Source organism: Cynocephalus volans, chromosome 10 (genome assembly GCF_027409185.1).
Source record: "Cynocephalus volans isolate mCynVol1 chromosome 10, mCynVol1.pri, whole genome shotgun sequence".
NCBI classification, from domain to species: domain Eukaryota; kingdom Metazoa; phylum Chordata; class Mammalia; order Dermoptera; family Cynocephalidae; genus Cynocephalus; species Cynocephalus volans.
Window position 1 is genome coordinate 29502293 of NC_084469.1, and position 24884 is coordinate 29527176.

A 24884-nucleotide genomic window follows, 5' to 3' on the forward strand; every position below is an offset into this window, starting at 1 on the left:
CACTGGATCCAACCTTTTCTCCTCAAGACCTTAGGACAGACACCAATCAATGAAACTTAGCCATATCAAACCTCAAAGGAAACTAAATTAAGCATGCCCTAAGTTAAGGTAATGAAAAGCACAAAACCTAATTCATTTAAAAAAAATAATCAAGTAGCCCCCTTTTTTTTCAAGCCATTTATCCTTCTTAGTATGAAGGAACAATTAAAATAGCAGCATCTGCCCTCTGTGGAGCTCACAACTGGGAAATGCTCCTTCACATTTTAATTGCAAAAATGCTATACTACCTGGAGAACAAGCTGATACACCATCTGTCCCTCAGTACTTCTCCAACTTTCATATCTGTGGTGGGAGTTGAGAGGTCCATTTTTCTTTCTAATAATACCCAAAAAACACTTTTATTGATTTGCAAACCCTAATTTGGGTCCCAATCAAAGATGAAACCAGAGGTCAAAGAAAGCCATCCATAACAGTCTCAATAGATGGGAGGTCAGTAAAAAATATGAGAAATGGTACGTTTTTTGTAACAGTGAAAACATAAAATCTAAGTGTCCAATAATAAGGAATTAGTTAATTATGGACTGTTGTCAAGCTATTTAAAGTGACTGCAATGCACACCATTAACCATAAAGAAACAAAGGAATGAAAAAAAGTAAAGTTAAAATGAAAAGCAGAAGACAAAATTCTTTGTATTCATGGTTACAACCACATGAATAAGAAAAGGGAATGACCTGATTGGAAATGCACCCAAAATAAGTTAACTGTTGTGTCAGAGTGCTGGGATCAATGCTTTCACCATTTTCTAATTTTCTGTAAGTGTGGTGATATTGTCTGAGATAATAAAATTTAGTAACAGTAATATTACCTAACATTTACACAGCACTTTGCAGTCTACATGCACATTAATACATGTAATTTTACTTAACTGTCATAACTACAAAAGGTATCATCCCAACCTTGTAGACAAGGAAGATGAAGTGGCTTACTCTTTTATAAAAACAAATAAAAGTTCATGGTATAACTAAACAGCCTTTCAGCTGGAGAATTAACTAAAAGCTCTCAATTATAAAATCTATAACTGTTCTCTGCAACCACTATTTAACAGCACCCCATGACTAAACTAGCACCTAGTTTAAAAAAAAAAACAAAAAGGGGAGCTCTACTTTAAAAAAGTGTCAAGGTACCTGTCACATTTCCTTTTAACACGGTGGGCATTTAAATCTGTTGGATTTCTGGAACAGTCGAGTTAATATGATTCTATGTAATACTCATTACTATTATTAATTATACTAAATAGGTATTCATTTAATTCTATAGCCATCCTATGAAGTATGCGGCAGTTACTATCATCCCATTTTACCAATGAGAAAACAAAATTTCAAACATAACTCAAAGAATCACATCCAAAAGGCCCAGATTATTAAATTTACTGCCTATCCCCCAATATGAGTATTATACCCAAATCCAAGAAATATTGACCATCTGGCAGGGGGTAGGAAACAGAAAGGAAAAAGCAAAAAGAGAGAGAGTGGGTGAAAATGGTATCAAGTTGGTGCTTTGTAAACTAAAGATTTCTGGTTCCTGGAAAAATCATAAAATCATTGCCATAAAGGGCATCTGCTATAGAACTAATAAGCAATGACAAGAGTGGAATTCAGGCCATGACAAGTTTGAAAAAGAAAGCCTGGGAATTTATCTAGAAAGTTAGATGGGTAAGTTCCTAAAAAAGAAAATGCTATTAAGTAAGCTCAAGTCACAGACACAAAAAGTCAAAGTAAGGGTGACAACCACTTGTAACTCTTCATCAACAGTAGAAAGGCTGTCCACTTAGAAGTCCAACTGCACAGAGTGACAGAAGAAGCAGCTGCTCTATGATAATACTGGGGGACCTGAACACACCTCTCAGCACTGGACAGATCATCTAGGCAACAAATCAACAGAGTAACCATTACTCTTTCAGAGGGAGAAAAGAAATCTAGGGTTATCAGTGGTAGGAGGCGGGAGGGAGAGGGGGATAGGGAGAGATTGGACAAGGGGCATAAAGAATAAGCACAATTTGTAACAATATACATACTAGTAATATTGATTTGATCAACATATGTCAACATTGAATCCCCAAAATATGTACAATTATGATTCAATAAAAAATAAAAAAGAAATTTAAAAAAAGAAAAAGAAAAAGAAGTCCAACTGCAGCTTAGAGTTGCAGAGGCTGCAAGGGGTGGTGGAAAAACCACTGGACTAGAATCAGGAGATCCAGGTTCTACGTTTCTAATCTGCAAAACTAAGAGGTTGGATAACTTTATCTCCTAAGTTCCTCCCAGCTGCAAAACTCCTTAAGATACAAAACAAAATTGTAATTGGCTGCTGAGCATGACTGAGGTGAGAGTCTTAAAAGGGGAGGTGAAGGAGCTGGCCAGGTAGCTCAGTTGGTTCGACTGCAGCCTTGTAACACCAAAGTCCAGGGTTTAGAACCCCATACTGGCCAGCTGCAAAAAAAAGAAAGCGGGGGGTGGGGGGAAGTATCTTGAGTGCCATCCTGAGATCAGTCCAACAGATTTAACTTATTTTGCCCCATAATGTTGCAAATTCTGCTTCGTTTCTGTACTCCTTCAGGAGCAAGAAGAAAAACATTCTAGAGGGATAAGAAACAGATGGTAGGGTTAAGGTACTTGTTTTTAATCTCTCTCTCTCTTTTTTTTTTTTTTAGAGCTTCAAAACATGCAGCTTTCACAGCATTCTAAAATTTGAGTCACACAGTGGTATAAACATTATGATGTCAACTATAAAAATATGTATATAGGGCTGGTCAGTTAGCTCAGTTGGTTAGAGCATGGTGCTGACAATACCAAGGTCCAGGGTTCGATGCCTGTACTGGCCAGTTGCCAAAAAAAATTTTAAAAATATGCATGAGGACATGAACTGGTAAAATGAATGAAAATGTAAGCAGTCATAGTAAGATGTGAAATTGAAAACAGTATTTGCCAGCAACCTCTTTTTTTAAAAAAATTTTTATTGTATCAAAATTGATAATACATATTTTTAGGGTTCAACATTGAGATATGTTGATCAAATCAATATTATTAGCATATACATATCGTTACAAATTGTACTTATTCTTTATGCCCCTTGTCCAATCTCTCTCCATCCCCCTCTCCCTGCCTCCTCCCCCTCTAATTACCCTAGATTTCTTCTCTCCTTATGAAAGAGTAGTGGTAATGGTTACTCTGTTGACTTCTTGCCTAGATGATCTGTCCAATGCCGAGAGGTGTGATCAGATCCCCCAATATCATCATAGAGCAGATGCTTCTTCTATCACTCAGAAATGGGCTTTGTGGTAAGAGACCTCCTCTTCTTTACTTTCTCACTACTAGTGACTCTCCTTGTGTCAATGCACTCCAGTGGCTGGCAGACCATCTGCATGGTGGTTGTGGTGTATAACCACTTTTGTGGCAGCCATGGTCATTGTGGTGGCTATGGTGGGCCACCCACACGGAGGTGATGCTTTTGGCATGCTCCTTTGTGCTCGAGGTGTGCCTGGTTGTGGGGAGTGTCCATTTCCCAGCTCTATACCTCAGGTCCCCATGCAGGTCCCAAGGCACTGGCACTGTGTGCCTGGCTGTGGGAGGGGGGTCCAGTCTCCAACTCCATACCTCGGGTCCCTGGGCAGGCCCTGAGGTGCTGGCATGGTGTGCCTGATTGTGGGAGGGAGGTCCGGTCCCCAGCTCCATGACTTGGGTCCCAGGGCAGGCCCGGAGGTGTCAGCGACACTCTTTTAGAAAACATTGCTCTATTTTCTTTTCAATAATAATCTCTTTTCTTAAGAGATTTCTCTACCCCCACCACTTAAACTTTTTCCTTTATTTTCCCTCTGAACCTGCCTGACGTCTAACAGAGCAAACAGTTGAGCCCTGCTTCTAAATAAATCAATAACTGGGTAACATTTCCCATATATGACACCAACCTCGAAATGGTCAGCTCCAGAGACATGATGGGCTCTTGCAGTTTATTTTTTTCAGTTGAGAAACACTGTTTGTTTTTTTTAAATTTACTAATTATTATTATTTTTTTACGTTCTAAGATGTTGCAGAGCAGTTGTAGGGGAGGGAGAGAGGGGAAAGGGGAAGGTTTCAGGTGGGAGGAGGAGGGGGGACGTGGTCAAGGCCCAAGGCACCTCCCTCATTTCAGCAGGGGAGATCAGAGGGCTTCCAGTGGTGGCTAGTTTGTGGTTGGGCTGGATACGGACTTTGGGAGGGCATGACTGAGACCCTCAGCACCCCCACCCCAGGAGCACAAGGCGCTTCCAGTACTCTCTGGGCTGGATGCGGATGTTGGGGGACTATGGTTGAGGACTTTGGCACCCCACCACCCTGGCTGGGTAGCCTGGGGCACTTCAGTGGTGGCCTGGTGGTCAACACTGGGCTGGATGCAGACGTTGGGGGAATGTGGTTGAGGCCCTTGGCATCCCCCACCTCAGCTTGGGAGCCTGGGGGGCTTCCGGTCCTTCTAGGTTTTACAGGTATTCTTTGGTGGTATTAGACCTTTACTGGTTAATATCAGAACTTTGTCTCTAATATGTGGATGTTTTGTTTTTTCTTTCAGTTCTGTGTTAGATCATTAGCTACCCCCACCACTTAAACTCTGTGCTGGAACTAATTTGTTGTCCTTTGCTTACTTCTAAAATGGGGAAACTTCCTGAGAGGACCAGCAGTTGAGTCCTGTGGTTGAGCTAAATTGCTGCTTTGCTGCTGATTCTCTGGGGAAGGCTTTTTGTACAGCTCAGGTTTTAACTGTTGACCTTGTAAACACTTGCAAGTCTTGTAAGGTCTGATACACCTGGGTTGTGTGGAAACTCTGGTCTGAGCCTGAGTCTTTTCAGCAAACTGCACCCCTGCAGTTCTATATTCCTGACCAGTCTCCACTGAGTGGGCCTGTGCTGATTGGAGGGAAGATCAGCTGTCCATGCTGTGTCCCAATGTCCCTGCAGTAGGCCAGTCCTCCCCACCCCACCCCTGCACTCCAAACATTTCCCATGGAACAGACCATGCACTGGTCTCTTGCAATGACTCACTGAACTCTGAGTGGCTCCTTTTTTCAGTTGTCTGTGGCCCCTCGCTCTTATGTGGGTTCATAGGAACTCTGTTAGTGCTCTTGCTGGCCTGGGGGCCATCAAGGCTCTCTTCTCCCCTGCAGCCTCCAAGAAACTTCATATGAAGGGAACCGAAGTGGCTTTTGCCAGCTCTTGCTCTGTGTGCTCACCAGGGCCAGACTTGAAAGTTGCTGGGGCTCACAACAGTTGGAGCGGTCCTTTCTTCCTCTCATCATGACTTCTCCTGCCTTCATGCACTGCATAGGTCTCTCCTCCTCTTCCCCTGAGCGCTAGTGGCCCCAGCTTGGAAGTTGTTGCTTTCTAATAGTTGTAAATTGGATGACTGTGGGAGAGGGTGACGCTGGGTACCGTCTATTCCACCAACTTGATTGGAAGTTTGGGCTCTTTTAATTTATCCTTCCTAGCAAACTTATATCCTTCATTCAATTTGGGGGCTGCCACAGAGCCAGGTGCAGGCAGACTTGAAACATATTGGATCAATTTCTATCCTGTAGAATGGTGTTCCTTTAAAACACATTTTTGTAGTTCAAATAGAACTTTGGAAATAATAGAAATTCACTGTTTAAAAGCCTCCTAAAGACAGCCTCAAGAATACTGTGGTGTAGAAGAACCATCTTCAGTTCCCCATTTTCCTATTTGGTTCCAGTCCTCTCAAAAGCCAACAAATAATGAAATGGTCACATGGCCCGTTACCTCCTTTTATGAGTTTCAGTGCTCTGTTACCTTCTTTAAGTCTCTTCTCAATGCTCACTATAACTTAAGTCATTTTCTTCTTCAACATACTCTAATGTGTCTTTGAAGAAATCAATTTAAAGCAAAAATTATTAATCTTTGGCTTCAGCAAAAAATTGTGTAACTTTTCTGAGAGGCAGACCATCGACTAATCAAGCTGCTTTCCACAAACATCTAAATAAACTCACATTTAACAAATCAGGATACTTACTGACTTTGGAATTGGCCTTTACTAAAATATGCAGCTTTAAACACCTATTAATCCAAAAGAAAAGGCAAAAAAAATTTTTTTCCCCTGTCCAGCAATTCCACTTCTGAGTATATATTCAAAAGAACTAAAAATAGGGTCTCAAGGGGATACTTATATACTCACACTCATACAGCACTATTCATAATACCCAAAGCATGGAAGCAACCTAAGCGTACACCAAAGGATAAATGGCATATATATATAAAATGTGGTTTATACATACAATAAAATATTAATATCACTCATTCTTAAAAAGTTAGGAAATTCTGACACATGCTACAAAATGGATGAACCTTGAGAACATTATGCTAAGTGAAATGAGCCAGTCACAAAAGCACAAACACCGTTTGATTCCGCTTACATGAGGTCCCTAGAGAAGTCAAATTCATGGAGACATGAAGTAGAATGGTGCTTGCCAAGGGCCAGGGGAGGTGGGACTGGGGAGTACTTATGGGTACAGAGTTATAGTTTGGCAAGATGAAGAGTTCTGAAGATTGGGTGCACAACAATGTGAATGTTCTTAACACTACTAAACCATGCACTTAAAAATTATTAACATGGTAAACTTTGTTATGTGTATTTACTTACCACAATTAAAAAAAAAAAAAAACTTCTGTTAAGGGTTCGTATCCCCAAACTGGCCAGCTGCCAAAAAACCAAAAAAAACAAAAACTTCCCTATGTCCCAAAGCTAAAGCCTAGGGCTGAAACCTTCTTTTATTTTTGAACTACCACATTATCCATCATCTCAACAACATGTGGCGGGGTAAGAAGTCAAGCAAGACAAATAGCTCTTTTTGAGTACCTTATGCTGCTGCTTAATAACAGGTGTGTTGTCCAAAGTAAATAGCTTTTAGAAAGGAGTAGCCTTAACCCTCCTCTGGAACTGGTTAGTGAACTCAGTCTCCCTTCATTAAATTCTTGACAGCTCAATGTCCTCACATCTGTCACTGTTTGGGAGACTGATTCCAAGAACATAAATTGCTTCAAGGACTAGGCAACAAATTTATTCTGGTTCATGGGACAGATCTGAACCCATCTGTTTTCTAATCAAAAGCCATATTTGAATCAGTTTTGTTCCATCACAGGACAATACTAATGGGAGCCATATAATCATATGGTATTTTCCTCTTTCTATCTATGTAGTATAGATGATTACAGGAAACACAAATCAATCAAAGGCATGAGAACATCTTCAGAAACAGGGTTTGCAGAATGTAGGATCCATTACCTTTTCAATATTTATTTGTTTATTCTTCAGACCACTGTGATAACTTTTCCTCTGAGTGCCGTGGTTTCTTTCAGAATTACACAGGGGGTCAATGTTGTAATAACAAACTTACCTTAATCTTTTTTTAAGTTGTAAACTGTCATGGATAATCCTTTTGACAAACTCTAATTCACCTCCTTCTGCCATGATTTCTGTGATACCTCCTGTATTTACAGAACTAGGTGGAGGTCTTCGAGGATTTCGAGAGTTTACTCCCTGAACAAAAACAACAACAAAAAACCCTGGTGAAAAGTTTTTATACCTCCAGAACTGTTTTTATACCTCAAGAACTAAATCTTTGAATGTAATCTAACTCTAAGTAAGAACGCTTAGATATAATTTTACGTTCCAAGTATTATGTTACATTTAGGATTTAAAAATCACACAGCCACTACCATATTATATTGTATTTTAAACAACTACATTCATGCAAATATCCCTTCCTGGGTCTTTCATCTTCCATAAAAATTTTTTACCTTTTTATATAGCCTAATCTGTCACTTTTCTTTATGCTTTTTGTATTGGTATCATGCACAGAAAATGTACCCAAAGATTAAATAAATATTTATTTATGTTTTAAGTAAAAAACCATATTTACTCATGGTTTTACTTTTTTACATTGAAATATTTAATCTGTCCATATCTCACACCATATGAAAACTCAAAATGCATCAAAGATCTAAATGTAAAAGATGAAATTATAAAACTCTTAGAAGAAAACATAGGAGTAAATCTTCACGGCCTTGGATTAGGCAATGTATTCTTAGAAATTATACCAAAAGCATAAGCAACGAAAGAAAAAATAGATAAACTGGACTTCATCAAAACTAAAAACTTTTGTGCACTAAGGATACTATTAAGAATGAAAAGACAACACACAGAATGGGAGAAAATGTTTGCAAATTGTTATCTAATAAGGGACTTGTATCTAGGATATATAAAGAATTCTTACAAGTCAATAATAAAAAGAAAACCCAATTTAAATAAGGGCAAAGGATCTGAATGGGCACTTCTCCAAAGAAGATATACAAAACAGCCAATACGCACATGAAAAGATGCTTAACATCATCAGCCATCAGGGAAATACTAATCAAAACCACAGTGAGATACCACTTCACACACACTAGGATAGCTAGAAACAAAAAGACAGATAATAAGAAGTGCTGATGAGGATATGGAAAATTGGAACCCTCATACAGTACTGGTGGTGGGAATGTAAAATAGGATAGTCATTTTGCAAAACAGTCTGGTGGTTCCTCCAACAATTAAACACAGAGTTACCATATGACACATAAGTTCCACTCCTGGGTATACACCCAAAAGGAATGAAAACCTATGTCCAGGGGCCGGCCTGTGGCTCACTTGGGAGAGTGTGGTGCTGATAACACCAAGGCCACGGGTTCAGATTCCTATATAGGGATGGCTGTTTAGCTCACTTGGGAGAGCATGGTGCTGACAACACTAAGTTAAGGGTTAAGATCCCCTTACTGGTCATCTTTAAAAAAAAAAAAAGAAAGAAAAGAAAACCTATGTCCACAGAAATACTGGTACATAATTGCTAACAGCAGCATTATTTTTAAAAGCCAGAAAGTTGGAAACAACCCAAATGCCCATCAACTGATGAACAGATAAATAAAATGTGATATATCCATACAATGGAATATTATTAGGAATAAAAGGAAATGAAGCACTGATACATGCTACAACATGGATGAACCTTGAAAATATGTACTATTCTTAGAGAAAAAGACAGTCACAAAGACCACATATTGTTTGATTCCGTTTATAGGAAATGTCCAAAATAGGCAAATCCATAGAAACAGAAAGTAGACTGGTAGTTGCCTCCAACAAGCAGGACAAGGAGGAAAGCAAGAGTGACTGCTAATGGGTACAGGATTTCTTTTGGAGGTGATGCAAATGTTCTACCATTGTCTGTGGTGACTGATGGCTGCACACCTCTAAATACACTAAAAATCATTAAATTCTATACCTTATTTATTTTTTTTGGCAGCTGGCCAGTATGGGGATACAAACCCTTGACCTTGGTGTTGCAACACGTGCTCTAACAAACCGAGCTAACTGGCCAGCCCTTTTATACTTTAAATGGGTTAATTGTACGGCATGTGAATTATATCTCAATAAAGCGGTTATAAAAAGATATTTAATTCTGATGCTAGTAATCTTCTATTTCTTCATCTGAATGCTGATTCTGCAGGAGTGTTCACCTCAGAAAATCCATGTGTACATGTGATGTGTACTTTTATGTATACACGTTGTATCTCAGTATTTTAAAAAATTGTGCTATAGAAGAATGTAGTTTTTTTTAGTTCATATAATTAATCTGCATTAAAGGCTAAAATTTAGATTTCTTAAATCCTGCTTCACTTTACATTCCAATATGGAATGATGATATTGCTAATAAATTTCTGTCCAACTCCCCCAACTCCAACAAAAAATTTAGTCCATCTGGATTTTGTTATGAGGCATGTAAATGATACTTTTAGGGTATATGAATGATTGTAAAAACAATTTATTCTCTCAAAAGTTTTAGGCATATACACCCCCTCATTTCCTTCTGATTAACATTACTCACTTTTTATTATTAATAGAGGGTTCACTAGATGAAGGAAAACCTAGGTGAAACCAATATGTTAATAGCACTGAATTTTTTAATAGGTTAGTTATTTTTATCCAATGTACCTCTTTCCATATTCATGAGCAAAATATATTTTTCATTTGAAATTAGAAAGACTAAATCAGACATTTATTTACTATCAAATGACACGTGGCAGTAAGAACATTTCCTCCCTATGTCAAGAAGCCTAGTCCAGGAGTGAACTGCGACCTAAGTCAGTCCAATCAAAAGAAAATCAAATGTTCAATGGTTTGGAGGAAAAAAGAGCTCTCTTCTTCCCCCTCTTATCTCTTAAATACTACTTTACCACAAATAAAGCAGCCTGAGAACAAAACTAAGGACCAGGTCAGAGCCAAGGGAAATCTGCAAAAACAGAGTCTCAGCCTTTTTGATACTTTGAATTCCCTGATCAAATCATTCTCGAAGTCCAAATTACTTCTGGATTTCTCAGATATGTAAGCCAATAAACTGTTGTTAAGTCAGTCTGAATTGGGTTTTTAGGTACTTCAAACCAAAAGCATCCTAACTATATATGGCTTGCAAAATAAAACCTGCTCTTTGCTCTTATCTTTGTAAACAAGGCAAATCTAAAAAAATATTCAATTACTATAAAGCAGAAGATATTTTTACCTTGGCTTCCAATTGATTGGCAAAAAAGGGAGGGTTGCACATGCAAAAGTCATAGATTATCTCTGATTCTTCTTTAAGAGCATCCATCAGGAGTGTCTTCTGTGGCACTTTTACCACTAGGAGAAAAAATAAGAACTGTTAACTACTATTAATGCTGTGGTGGTTTTAAAATATGTCCACAAATTCTTTGATACTACTCCTTTTGAGAAGTGGAGTTTAATTTCCCTTCCCTTTAGTGTAAGCTGCACTTAGTGACTCAATTTTATCTAATAGAATGATGGAAGTGACAAGGTATCACTTCCAAGGCCAAGTCATAAAAAGCAATATGGCTTCTTCCATGCCCTTTCTCTAATTTGCCCTAGGACAGGCCAACTGACATTCTGTAAGGACACTCAAGTAGCCCATGGAGAGATACACATGGCAATAAACTAGGGTTTCCTTCCAACAGCCATGTGAATGAGCCATCTTGGAAGCAAATCTCTATCACCAGTCAATCCTTCAGATGACTGCAGCTCTAGCCAACAACTTGACTGCAACCTAACGAAACACTCTGAACCAGACCACAGAACCACCCAACCAAGCCACGCCCGAACTCCTGACCCCTAGAAACTATGAGATAATAAATGTTTACTGTTTAAAGCTGCTGGATTTTGAAGTAATTTGTTACACAGCAATGGAGAACTAAAACATTAATAATATTAAAATCTTCCCTTAGAATGGTATGTTTAACACTATTAAGAAAAGCCTTATTTCATAAAGAGACATAAAATGTCTTTAATGAAAAAAAAAGTGCTTTATACATACAATGGGAACAAAAACAAAAAGAAACTGATTACAAGGGGATTTGACTATTTCTAGTACAGTTCCATGTACTAAAATAAAAAAGATAGTATAGTTTAATCAACAGTAAGGTTTGCTTCCTTTTAAAATCTTGGTGACTGAGATACTTCATATATAGTTGATTCCCATTATTTGCGGTAGCTGTGTTTTAAAAAGTTGCCACGAACACTGAATTAGCAAATACTGAACCACTGGCTCTCCCCCTAGGGAAAACACAGGGTTAGGTTCCTGGAAGCCTCTGGTCACAACATTTTCCTCAACTGATGGATACATAACCTGCTTTATGCGTGCTTCTGTTTAAAGACACCCTACTTAATATACATTGCTGATTCATTAGCACTGAATTCACTATAACAACACTATAACTCATGTCTGAATGAAGTTTATCTAACCACATTTAGTTTCTCTGTAAGGCACATCACACCCTTTTAGCACTTAGAACACTATGCTGCACCTCAGCACCATGTTTAGTGGCCATTTTAAATAGCAAAATCACCAAGAAAAAGCCCCCAAATGCAAAAACTGTGGCACTAAGTAGGCCACAAAAAGGACACTTGTTTACAGTAGGAGAGCTGAAATAAGAAGGTAGAGCATGGCCTTGTTCAACCTAATCTGGGAATGTGCACGCTGGGTGACTCAGATTTTTTGCTACTCTGTACATGTCTATGAATGACCACAAAAGCACCATGAGTATGGATTTTATGGTTAAAAATAAATTTTAGCTATCAACAAACTGATTCTAAAGTTTTATATGGAGAGGCAAAAGACCCAGAATAGCCAACACAATATTGAAAGAGAAAAAGCCAGAGGACTGACACTACCTGACTTTAAGACTTAGTATAAAGCTACAGTAACCAAGACTGTGTGTTTGCAAAAGAGTTCAATGTAACAGAATAGAAAGCCTAGAAATAGACCCGCAGAGCCAACTGATTTTTGATAAAGGAGCAAAGTAAATGCAATGGAGCTATATAGTCTTTTCAACAAATGGTGCTGGAACAACTGGAGGTCCACATGCAAAACTTATTCTAGACACAGACTTTACACACTTCACAAAAATTAACTCAAATCACAGACCTAAATGTAAAATGCAGAACTATAAAGCTCCTAGAAAATAACATAGGAGAATATCTAGATGACCTTGGATACAGTGATAACTTTTATATACAATATCAAAGGCACAATCCATGAAAGAAAAAAATCAATAAGCTGGACTTTAATAAAATTGAAAATTTTGCTCTGCAAAAGACACGGCAGAGAATGAAGACAAGTCACAGACTACAAAAAAGTATTTGCAAAAGACTTATCTGATAAAGGACTGTTATCCAAAATATACAATGAACACTTAAAACTCAACAAGAAAACAACCGACTAAAAAATGGGCCAAAGGGCTGGCCCGTGGCTCACTTGGGAGAGAGTGGTGCTGATAACACCAAGGCCGTGGGTTCGGATCCCTATATAGGGATAGGCGGTTAGCTCACTTGGGAGAGTGTGGTGCTGACAACACCAAGTCAAGGGTTAAGATCCCCTTACCGGTCATCTTAAAAAAAAAAGGGGCCAAAAACCCTAATATACACCTCACCGAAGAAGATATACAGCTGGCAAATAAGGATACGAAAAGATACTCCACATCATATGTCACTAGAGAAATGCAAATTAAAACAATAATGATATACCACTACACATCTATTAGAATGGTCAAAATCCAGAACACTGACAACCAAATGCTGGGGAGGACGTGAGCAAAAGGAACTCTCATACACTGCTGGAATGCAAAACGGTACAGCCATGTTAGAAGACAGTTTGGTGGTTTCCTACAAAATTAAATATACTCTTACCATACAATCCAACAAGTATGCTCCTTGGCATTTACCCAAAGGAGTTGAAAACTTATGTCTACACAAAAACCCGCACACAGATGTTTATAGCAACTTTATTCATAATTGCCAAAACTTGGAAACAACCAAGATGCCCTTCAGTAGGTGAAAGGATAAACTAGGTACACCAAAACAATGGAATATTAAAAAGAAATGTAGTAAGAATAAATCAGCTCTCAAACTATGAAAAGACATGGAGGAAATTTAAATGAATATTACTAAGTGAAAGAACCCAATCTGAAAAGGCTACATACTGTATGATTCCAACTATATAACATTCTGGAGGATGGAAAACTATGGAGACAATAAAAAGATCAGTGGTTGTCAGGGGTTGGGAGAGAGTGAGGGATAAATAGGTGGAGCACAAAGGATTTTTAGGGCAGTGAAACTATTCTGTATGATACTATATGTTAGATACAAGTCATTTTCATTTTTCCAAAACCACAGAATGTCCAATATCAAGAGGGAATCCTAATGCAAACTATGGTCTTTGGGTGATAATGATGTGTCAGTGTAAGTTTGTTAATTGTAACAAAGTCCCACTCTGGCAGGGGATGTTGATAATGGGGGAGGTTATGCATGTGTGGAGGCAGGCGCTATATAGGAAATCTCTGTACCTTCTGCTCAATTTTGCTGTGAATCTAAAACTGCTCTAAAAAGTAAAGTCTATTAAAATATTCAAACAAAAAAACAACCACTAAAGTCTCTGAAAATGGTCATTCAGGCATGTAGCAAATAAAGAAACATTTATTCAAGAAAATCTACAAATAAACAAATTTCAGCAAGTAGGCAAATTCACAAATACAAAATCCACAAATGAGAATCAATTATATTTACTATTTTCTTTCTCAGTTAATTCTGGCATCAAAACAGCAAACCCAATTACAATGTGCCAAATTTTAAAAAACTACCAAAAGTCTGTGTATTAAAGCAAAAGTAATGAGACACGTCAAATTAGAAAGCTTAAAAGGGATATTTATTCTGTGGAGCTAACCTTTTATGAGATCAGATAAGTTATTCTGTTCCACATTTTTCTTTGCATAGTTGAAACACATATCATCCACTTCTGTTGCAAGGAAATACCAGCCATTTAAGGTTGCTCCAAGTAAGGGATAGATGCAGGACGCCCCAGTACCTAGTAAAATGAAAAATCAATACACATTCTATACACCAGAGGGAAAGATGAGAGTAATAATGAAAACAGCATTCTTCTCTTTTCAGAATTCTTATAGCTTTAACAGTTTATTTTTATTTTTTATTTTATTTATTATTATTTTTTTTTGTCTTTCTGTGACCGGCCGCACTGCGCTCAGCCAGTGAGTGCACCGGCCATCCTTATATAGGATCCGAACCCGCGGCGGGAGCACTGCTGCACTCCCAGTGCCGCACTCTCCCGAGTGCGCCACGGGGTCAGCCCTAGCTTTAACAGTTTACATCACAAACTGGTACCCGATTTCATACATACTGTGACTACTGGTTTCTCTAGTCATTTCATGTATGTTAGTCTTATCTCCTAATTAGATTCAAACTTCCTAGAGAATAGAAACCTTGCTGTCCTCCTCTTTTCTAATATTTTATGTAAAATGAAGTACACATAACTGGAAGTCAAGGAATACATGATTAATAAATTTTAAATGGTCAAAATTCAATTTAATTTTCTTTATAAAACGTCTTCCTTTTAAATCTCACATAAAACTCAATTTTCTTAAAAGAAATCAATGCTATTTGTTAAAACACCACAGTAATATCTTAAAACAGATCAGTATATATCCCATTCTCCAAAAGCAGAAAAAGATATATAGGGTATAAAATTTTTATGATATTTAAACTACATAATTCCCAACATTTCTGTAAGTTGTCACTTGATAGAAACCAGAAGTAAAAAAAAATTTTTTAAACTAAAGAGAGAACTTGCTTCTTACACTTAGAGACGTGGAAAAATATTTTATTCAGATCCAAAACATCAGAGTCACTGGCTGGCCCCACCATAGTTTCAAAGGAGATATTCAGAGGCAATTGCTCCAGGCAAAATCACTCTCTGACAACTAGGGTTTGGTTGTACATTTGTATTTAGAACTCCTAGCCCTGGACTGGACTATATACTAACTACAAATACTGCTTTTACAACCATTGACTAATCTTGGCCAATTAGTTCCTAAAGAATATATTCAAGAGAAGGAAAGCCAGTGTTTTCCCTGAAGGCCTATAATGGTCAGCCTATACCAGCTGCTCCAGGCCTGCTTTATGCTGACCACATCTTGGCTCCAGTCTAGCCTTCGAAGGATTTGGCAGGAACAGGCAGAGGCTGGAGGTACACCAACCCAGAGGAAACCCAGGCTCATCTTACTGCTTCCTCGTTAGGTTTTGTTACCATTTAGTAAAAGACAGAACAACCAATGGCCGGAACATTTAAGCTCTTTGGCAGTCACAGTGACTGCTGCACTGCCTACCATGTTTGCCCAATAGCATCCTGGCCCTGATGCAAACACCTCCCTGGGGATTTGTGAAGTGGTGAGGGAAGGGAGGGTAAAGGGTACTCAAGCGCCTTTCAGAAGCCACAATTATTTATATCCTGCCAGCCATTCTGGTAAGCCAAGGTCATTTAGACTAAGAAAATGTCAATAGCACTTTCAGCTCAGTAGGAAGAAAAAATCCAGACCAGATCTCAGGACCCTGACTTACACAACTGCCTCTTTCTTCATACTTCAGTTTCATTTAAAAGGAAATAAGTCTATGGCCAAACCACCCTGAACATGCCTAATCTCGTCTAAAAGAAAAAAAAAAAGGACACCTACCTCCAGGGTAATAAATGCAGGTAAAAGACCCAACCCCCAGCTCCCCAAAAAGTTTCTCAATTTTCAAGACCAAAAGACTTGCATTCGAACATCCTAATCCCCTCAGAAAGCCAAATGACATTTTTAAGGGGCAATAATCTTTGTAATAACAAAAAAAGAGGAAAGTATATAATCATGAAATTAGAGCAAATTGATGGAGTCTAGGGGAAGAATATATATAAAACCCTAATTAGAACGAATGTCATTTCAGCAAGAAGTGCCCCTTATGAAGAGCGAAAATCCATTAACCTCCTATTTCCCCAAGTGCTATTTTAGAGGGTTTGGGGTGTAATTATATCAAATTAGGACTAAATAGGTTGTCAAGCTTTTCAAGGTTTCTAGAACCCAGCAGCCAGCCTTCTGCCACAAAGATAAAAGGGCAAGAACTTTGGTTAAACCCCATTATTTTTACATAGTACTTACCTCATACGGAGTGCTCAGAATTTTTAATGTTAAAAGAATGATGTATTTGTTCATCAGCATTCTACAAATTGTTTACTGGACACCTACTATGTGCCAGAAACTTTGCTAGGCCTTGGGATATTACTGTAAGCATAAAAAGTAGTAAGCTCTGCACTTTGCAATCTAGTGGCAGAGGACATTAATCAAATAATCAGACAAATGAATATGTAGTTAAAAACTAAAATAAATGCTATGAAGGAAGAAACATGGTTTTCTGAAAGCTGTATGGCCAAGGAACTTGTCTTAGGCTGGAAAGTCAGAGAAGGCTTTCCTGAGAAAATAAGGCTTGAGTTGACAACTAAAACATAAATGGAATTAATAAGGTAAAGGTAGGGTAAGTTCTAGGCACAGGGAAAACATATACAAAGCCCTTGGATAATGATGCCTTATTAGAAGAACTAAAAGACAAGTACGGAAAACAAGGAAAAGAATCACTTAAGATGAGGCTTAGAGAGGCCTAAAGAGGGCAAGGGCCAGACCATGGAAATTCTAACAGGCTAAGTCAAGGTTTTGGGTGATTATCACAGAAGCAAATGGGGAGCCATTAAAGTGGTAAAGATGTTATCAGATATGAATTTATACATATTTTCTGAATGCAGTGTAGAGAATGGAATGATGGGGCTACAGAGTGAATGAGAGTAGACTAGCTGAGAAGCTATTCTGTAGACAAGGTGAGAGATGATGGTGACCTTGACAGTGATGGTGGCAGGGGAAATGGAGATAAATAGACAATTTAAGAGAGCTAATCAACAGGAAATAGTGACAGACATTCTCAAAATGGGGAAAAGTAAATATCAAGAATCACAGGGTAGACTGTGGTAGATTCATTAAAATAAACAAAGGAAGAGAACCAGGATTAGGAAGAAAGAGTATGAGTCTGGTCTTAGACATGTCAAGTCTGAGATGTTTCTAAGAAAGTCACAGATGCAGATGAAGTTGCCCGTGGTATGGTGCTGAATGAAAAAGGGGCTAAAGACAAGAAGGTAAGCCTGAAAAGTGATAAAGAGTGAGTAGAAATAAAAGAGGAAAACCAGAGGGGCCCGGTGTCATAGAAGCAAATAGAAGAGAGTGCACAAATGAGAAAGGAGGGTCAAGAGATGCTGCTGAAAAGGTCACGTAAGATGAAGACTGAAAATGTTCTCTGAAAACGAATGCAAATGTCAGAGTTAAACATTTACTACTATCTAGAAATTGTGATTGCTATTAACTATACTATATTTAAAAAGTTACAGAGCTGTTAATTCAATCTTTCATATAAAGGATTAGTAAAGGCCAAAGGACTAAAAGAAAAAACTTAAAACCCTATGAAATGAAAACATCGGCTATAACATACATTTATAATCACAAAACATACCCTAGCTTCATCTCCTTTGGTATCTCCACTTACTCTCCCAGATGAATCAAACTGGACAGTCGTTTCTACCGTAAAAGTTTACAAATTAAGAGAACATCTTACTTCAACTTGACAACTTTTTCTTCCCTTTAATCTTAGATTAAATACCCTCTACAAACAATCATACAAGACATTCCTGAAAGTATTCAGGCCCACATGATCTTTTATTAAATGGCCGTCATGTCAAAATCTCAACATAAGGACTACTGTACTAACATCAGATAATTCAGAGTAAAAATGTACAATAGAAACAGACACAATGTGGTAATACGAAAAGCCAAGTAAACAAGGGTCTCACTTTCATTCTGCACTTCTCTTACCCACTTGCTCCCTATTTGGAGCTGACAACACCTTCTCAAGAGAAATTAATGGCAGAAAAGCCCAGGGATAGCGAACAAAATCAGTAATATCTGTAGCCAGCTTCTTTCACACCACAAACATCCAGTAGAGAAGTTTACAAAGAATTTTTTTTTCATTAGCAATACTATTATTATTATTATTATTATTATTATTATTATTATTATTATTAACAGCCTCATCAAGGTCTTTATTAGCAAGGCATGTAATTGTATTTTATTTTATTTAATATTAGCATATTCATTCTTACCAATTGTGATATTTCTTTATGCTCTTTACCCAACCTATCACTTTCCAAACTCCTCCCTTGCTTCCCTCCATCTCTAGTATCCTTAGATTTGTTCTCTCCTTCTGAAAGTTCAACATACTGTTGTGGTCTTTTCTTTCTTTCTTTCCTTCATTCCTTCCCTCCCCACCTTCTTCCTTTCCTAGCAGCGAGTTATGAGTGAGGACGTGCAGTATTTCTGTTTCTTGAAGCTTACAAAGAATTTGACCTTGTAAAACTTATGAAAGTTATGTTTAGCCAAAAAAAGAATTTTTAACTATATACCTATGTCAATTCCTCTTCGGAGAGTACTTTTGTCAGAGTCTTGATGACCAATCAGATCTTCCACCCAATGAATATAGTTGAGTCTCAAAGGAACTGTAGGAATTAGTCTCTCCAATGGAATATCAATAGAAAGTCCAAAATCTTCTCTTAGGAGAGTACAAGTCAGAGCTCTGACTGCTTCAGGATCTTTAAAATTTAGACTGTGGAGTGGAGAAAAAGAAGTAAAACTGATTAGTAAAATTCACTCTGTTATACAAGCTTTATGTCAGCCAGTTAATACCAACTACCTATTTGAATTTCCTAGAGATAACACATAAATAATTATACAGAGCATTTGTACAGTAGAATACACACATGGGTGTTTAACAGTCACAGCATATGAAAGGCAGCACAGTGTAATTTTCCACCAAAAACATTGCATATCCATACATAGAGCATAGAGATTAAGAGTGCCTCTGTTCACATTCCTGTCTGATTGTCCCCTTACTTAGTTATATGACTTTGGACAAGTTATTTACCTCTATGAAACTGTGTCTTCAGCTGTAAAATGAGGATAACAGTAGCTATTTCACACTGCTGTTAAGAGATAATCTGTGAAAAGTACTTAGTATGATGCCTGGCACATAGTAACTATTTCACAAATGCTGGCTATTTTTTACTATTAGCATTGACATCATTTAACATTGGCACTCTTTGAAAATTATACTTAAAAGTGGAAAGAAAGCAGCATAAAAATGTCTTAATAAAAATAGGATAAGATATTTAAAACATCAAAAAGCAGACATATAAAAAGCAGACATCAAATTTTAAATGTAACTATTTTTTAACAGCTTTATGAAGTATAATTTATATACTATAAAATACACTTGTAAGTATACAATTGAATCATTTTTAGTATATTAACAGAGTTATGCAACCATCACTACAATCTAATTTTTTTTTTTCTGGTGGCTGGCCTGTATGGGGATCCAAACCCTTGACCTTGGTGTTACAAGGCGGTGCTCTAACCAACTGAGTTAACCAGCCAGCCCTACAATCAAATTTTAGAACATTCCCATCACTCTAAAAAAGAAACCTCATGCCCATTTATAAGTCATTTCTCATTTCCAACACCAGCCCTTGGCAACCACTAATGAACTTTCTATCTCTATAGATTTGCCTTTTCTGAACATTTTGTATACTTGAAATCATATAATATGTGGTCTTCTATGTCTGGATTCTCTCACTTAGCACAATGTTTGTAAGGTTCATCCATTTTGTAACACCTATCAGTATACCATCCCTTTTTATAGCCGAATAATATTCCATTGTTAAGGATAACCACATTTTATTTATGCATTCACCAGTTGATAAACATTTAAACTATTTCTACTTTTTAGCTATCATGAACAGTGCCGCTATGAACATTCACATACAAGTCTTTTCGTAAACGTATGTTTTCATTTCTCTTGGACAGATACCCAGAAATGGATCAAATGATATATTTTTAAGAAACTTGTGCCAGTATAACTATTTTGATGTTAAAATGTTGTTAAATTGAAAATGTTAAAAAAGAAAACCAACAAACCTTATTTATAAAAAGGGCAATAAGAAGAGAGTAGAAAGCCAGTAGACAAGACTATGAAAGGTAGGAAGGGCTTTGAAATTGTCTGCTTAGAATTCTGACCTTAAGTTTTATGGTCAGACAGCTGGCCATCCTCATACAACTTTCGATCTGTACCATCTTCTATTCTTTTTTGTTCCCTTCTTGGTGTCATCAAATGACCAACCATTTGAAAAACTCAATGCCCATTTAGATGCTTCAGTACCAAGATAGAAGGAAGAGTGCTGTATCCACCTAACTACCATGGAAACTTCAGGCAGGTACTATTGACCCAAGCTCCCTCCATTACCCACAGCAAAAATGTTCTAGAATGGGAGTTGGGAGACCTGGACTCTCATCTTGGCTCTGCAACCAATTAGCCATGGACTTAAGCAGGTCACTTCAGTACTTAGATCTCAGTTTCTTCAAGTGTAAAGTTAAGGGATTGGACATGATAAGCTAATGGTCCTTCCAGCTTAAATTTTATGACTCTATGAGGAATCCTTTAAACTAATATAATAGTAGTCACTTAAATATTTGTAAAGCAAATGATAAAGACATAGAGCAGTTGAAAGTTATGGAAAACAGACAATAACCAAACAACAATAAACAATTCCATTATCCTCCAGTCTAACCCTATAACAAATTTTTATTCTTCTGTTGTATGATGTCAAGCATACAGTAACTCTACTGAACACATATAAAAGCACAGACAACCAGTGGTTACATGATATAGCCCACTCTTTAAAAAAAAAAAGTTTAAAAAAACACAATTTTCACTCTAAAAGAACTTGTGAAAAGAGTGATGATGGGCAAGATTAGATTTCATGAATATAGATTTGTTTGTTGTCCATAAAAAAAAAATGCATTCTATACCTGAATATAATTATTTATGACCTTTAAGAATGCTTCAGGGTACTAATTTTTTTCTTTTTCTTTTTTTTTTTTTGGTGGCTAGCCAGTATGAGGATCCAATCTATGACTCTGAAGTTATAAGGCTGCACTCTAACCAACTAAGCTAACTGGCCAGCCAGGATACTCATTTATAGGGGGAAAATGGAAAGAACTAAGAATGAAACTTTAATATAATCAACAGCAGACAGAAAGAGAATAGCTATAGTGGAATCTCAAGAGATACAATTAAAGCCTAGAAGCAGTGACACTTCCCACAGGAGAAAACTGGGACACAGCAAGGACAGCCAATCCGTCCCCCAATCAGAGCAGGACCACTCAGAGGAGACTGGTCGGGAATGAAGAATTGCATGAGGTGTAGTTTGATGAAAAAACTCAGGTCCAGATCAGAGTTTCTACACAACCCAGGTGCACTGAGTATCTGGAGAGGCGGAAGTACCTATAAGGTCAACCATTAAATCCTGAGCTGCACAAAAAGCCTTCCCTAGAGAAACAGCAGCAAAGCAGTAATTTACTCAACCATACAACTCAAGTACTGGTTCCCACAGGAAGTTCCCCCATGTTAGAAGTAAGCAAAGGACAAAAAATTAGTTCCGGCCAGGCACATCAGCAATGACTTGGGGCCCACAAGAGGACCCCTGCCAACAACCACTCACATGACCATCACCTCGGGGCCCCACCCAGGAACCTGAGGATTGCAGCTGGGAACCAGACTCTACTCCCACATCCAGGCACACCACCAATGCCTCAGGGCCCACCTGGGGACCTGGGGCTAGCAGACAGGGACCAGACCGCCTTCCCACACCCAGGCACACCGTGACAGCGCCTTACAGCCCCACCCAGGGGCCCGAGGCATGGAGAAGGGGATTGGACCCCCCCCTCCCACAACCAGGCACATCACGCCAGTGCCTCAGGGCCCACCTGTGACCAAGGGCATGGAGAATGGGACCAGAACCCCCTCCCACAACCAGGCACACTGAGCCAGCACCTCAGGGTCTGCCAGGGTCCGGGGCACGGAGAAGGGGACCAGACCGCCTCCCACAACCAGGCATACTGCACCAGCACCTTGGAGCCCACCTGGGGACCCAAGGCATGGAGAAGAGGACTCGACCCCCCTCCCACAACCAGGCACACTGTGCCAGCACCTTGAGGACTGCCCAGGGTCCTGTGATATGGAGAAGAGGACCAGATCCCCCTCCCACAACCAGGCTCACCATGTCAGTGCCTCGGGGCCCACCCAGGGGCCCCGGGTATGGAGCCGAGGACCAGACCCCCCCTCCCACAACCAGGCACACCGTGCCAGCACCTCAAGTACCACCCAGAGTCCCAGGATATGGAGAAGGGAACCAGACCCCCCCCCTCCAACAGCCAGGCACACCTAGCCAGTGCCTCGGGGCCTGCCCAGGGACCCGGGGCATGGAGAAGGGGACCAGACTCCCCTCCCACAAACAGGCACACCGTGCCAGCACCTCAAGTCCCACCCAGAGTCCCAGGATATGGAGAAGGGAACCAGACCCCCCCCCCTCCAACAGCCAGGCACACCTGGCCAGTGCCTCGGGGCCTGCCCAGGGACCCGGGGCATGGAGAAGGGACCAGACTCCCCTTCCACAACCAGGCACACTGCGCCAGTGCCTCAGGGCCCACCTGGGGACTCAGGGCATAGAGAAGGGACCAGACCCCCCTCCTGCAGCCAGGCACACTGCGCCAGAGCCTCAGGGCCCACCCGGGGTCCTGGGGTATGGAGTCAGAGACTGGACCCCCCTTCCACAACCAGGCACACTGTGCCAGCACCTTGGGTCCCACCCAGGGTATGGAGCCGGGGATGAGACACTCTCCACAACGAGGCACACCACCAGCACCAAGGAACATGCCAAAATCATCTCCTCTGTGTGGGTGGCCCACAACAGCCACCACAGTAACCATGGCTGCAGCAAAGGCAGCTAGATGCCACAACCACCATGCAGATGGTCCACCAGCCACTGGAGTGCATTGACACAAGAAGAGTCACCAGCAGAGATAAAGAAAGGAGGAGGATGTCTCTCTTCACAAAGCCCATTTCAGAGTGACAGAAGAGGCATCTGCTCTATGATTGTATCAGGGGACCTGATCATGCCTCTCAGCATTGGACAGATCATTTGGGCAGCAAATCAACAGAGTAACCATTATTCTTTCAGAGGGAGAGAAGAAATCTAGGGTAATTAGAGGGGGGAGGGGGAAGGGAAAAGGGGATGGGAATGGATTGGACAAAGGGCATAAAGAATAATTACGATTTGTAACAATATATGATAGTAATATTGATTTGATCAACATATCTCAATGTTGAACCTCAAAATATGTATAATCAATTTTGATTCAATAAAAATAAAAAACTAAAATAAAATACTCTTTTGCAATAAAAAAATAAAAAATAAAAGGGTGAATTTTATGTCAATTTTTTTAAAAGTTAATGGAAAGAAGTTAGTCAATGGTGAGAGACTAAATATATAAGAATGCTGAACTGTGTAAGCCTCCTGAGATGAAGGAAGGATATGGGATCCAAAGTACACATGGAGTCTTTAATTTAATTAGAATATAATGATAATAATAATAATAATAACAATAATTGGTTGTCCAACAGAACCAAAGGCTCAATCCATGGTCTTTCTAAAGGACCTGAAATGCTGTCCATGTCTCCCTCATCATAAGCTAATTGAAAAAATAATCCCAAAATTACACTTCAGGAGGAAAAAAAACAAGTAGAATGGTGGTTGCCAGGGGCTGGGAGGAAGGAGGAGAGGGGAGTTGTTCAATGGGTAGAGTTTCAGTTTTGCAAGATGAAAACGTTCTAAATCTGTTGTACAACAATGAGCATATAGTTAAACATTTAAAAATGGTTAAGGTTCATTCCTGTACTGGCCAGCTGCCAAAAAATGTTTAAAATAAAAATAAATAAACGAAAATGGTTAAGATGGTAAATTTTACGTTGTGTGTTTCTTATCACAATAAAAAAATTAAATGGCCTTAAATTGTTATTCAAGTAGTGCAATGACATTATCTTCACTGTTCATCTCTGATACAAAAGACATATTGAAGAAAATCTCCAATTTTTTTTAACTTTAACACCCTTAAGATTCCAATAAGCAATTAAATAGTAATACCATACAAAAACACAGACCCCAAAAAATGGAAATGACCACTACTGATAACCTCAAATTAAGAACACAAAATCCTACTGGCAATATAACAAGAAACTGTACCTTGATCTGTTGTGAGGTTGTTGCCCAGGGAAGGAACCAAACACTTAATTAAGAATTTTAACAGTCTTTATTAGCCAGCCGGCGACTGCCTCCCCTAAGTATTCTGGGAGAATAGCCCCAAGCCTCGGTCTTATGGGGTTTTTAAAGGCAAAAACCACATCCTGTTGGCACACGGGTTTGTCTAGGTGCACAAAGCAAGCTAGGTAGCTGGGTTACAG

General features: G+C 39.0%; 1 protein-coding gene across 3 annotated transcripts in view; it reads right to left on the bottom strand.

Annotated features, from left to right (window-relative positions):
• Positions 1–24884, bottom strand: part of METTL16 (methyltransferase 16, RNA N6-adenosine) — a 73860-nt gene that overhangs the window by 34405 nt on the left and 14571 nt on the right. For all 3 annotated transcript variants that reach the window (XR_010024610.1, XR_010024609.1, XM_063110690.1), the window contains exons 3-6: positions 18937–19136; positions 14335–14475; positions 10627–10742; positions 7435–7577 (exon numbers count right to left, since the gene is read on the bottom strand). Coding sequence is in view for 1 of the 3 variants with exons in the window: in XM_063110690.1 (XP_062966760.1) it covers positions 7435–7577; positions 10627–10742; positions 14335–14475; positions 18937–19136 (600 nt within the window). In the remaining 2 variants the exon portion in view is untranslated. The remainder of the gene's footprint in view (positions 1–7434; positions 7578–10626; positions 10743–14334; positions 14476–18936; positions 19137–24884) is intronic.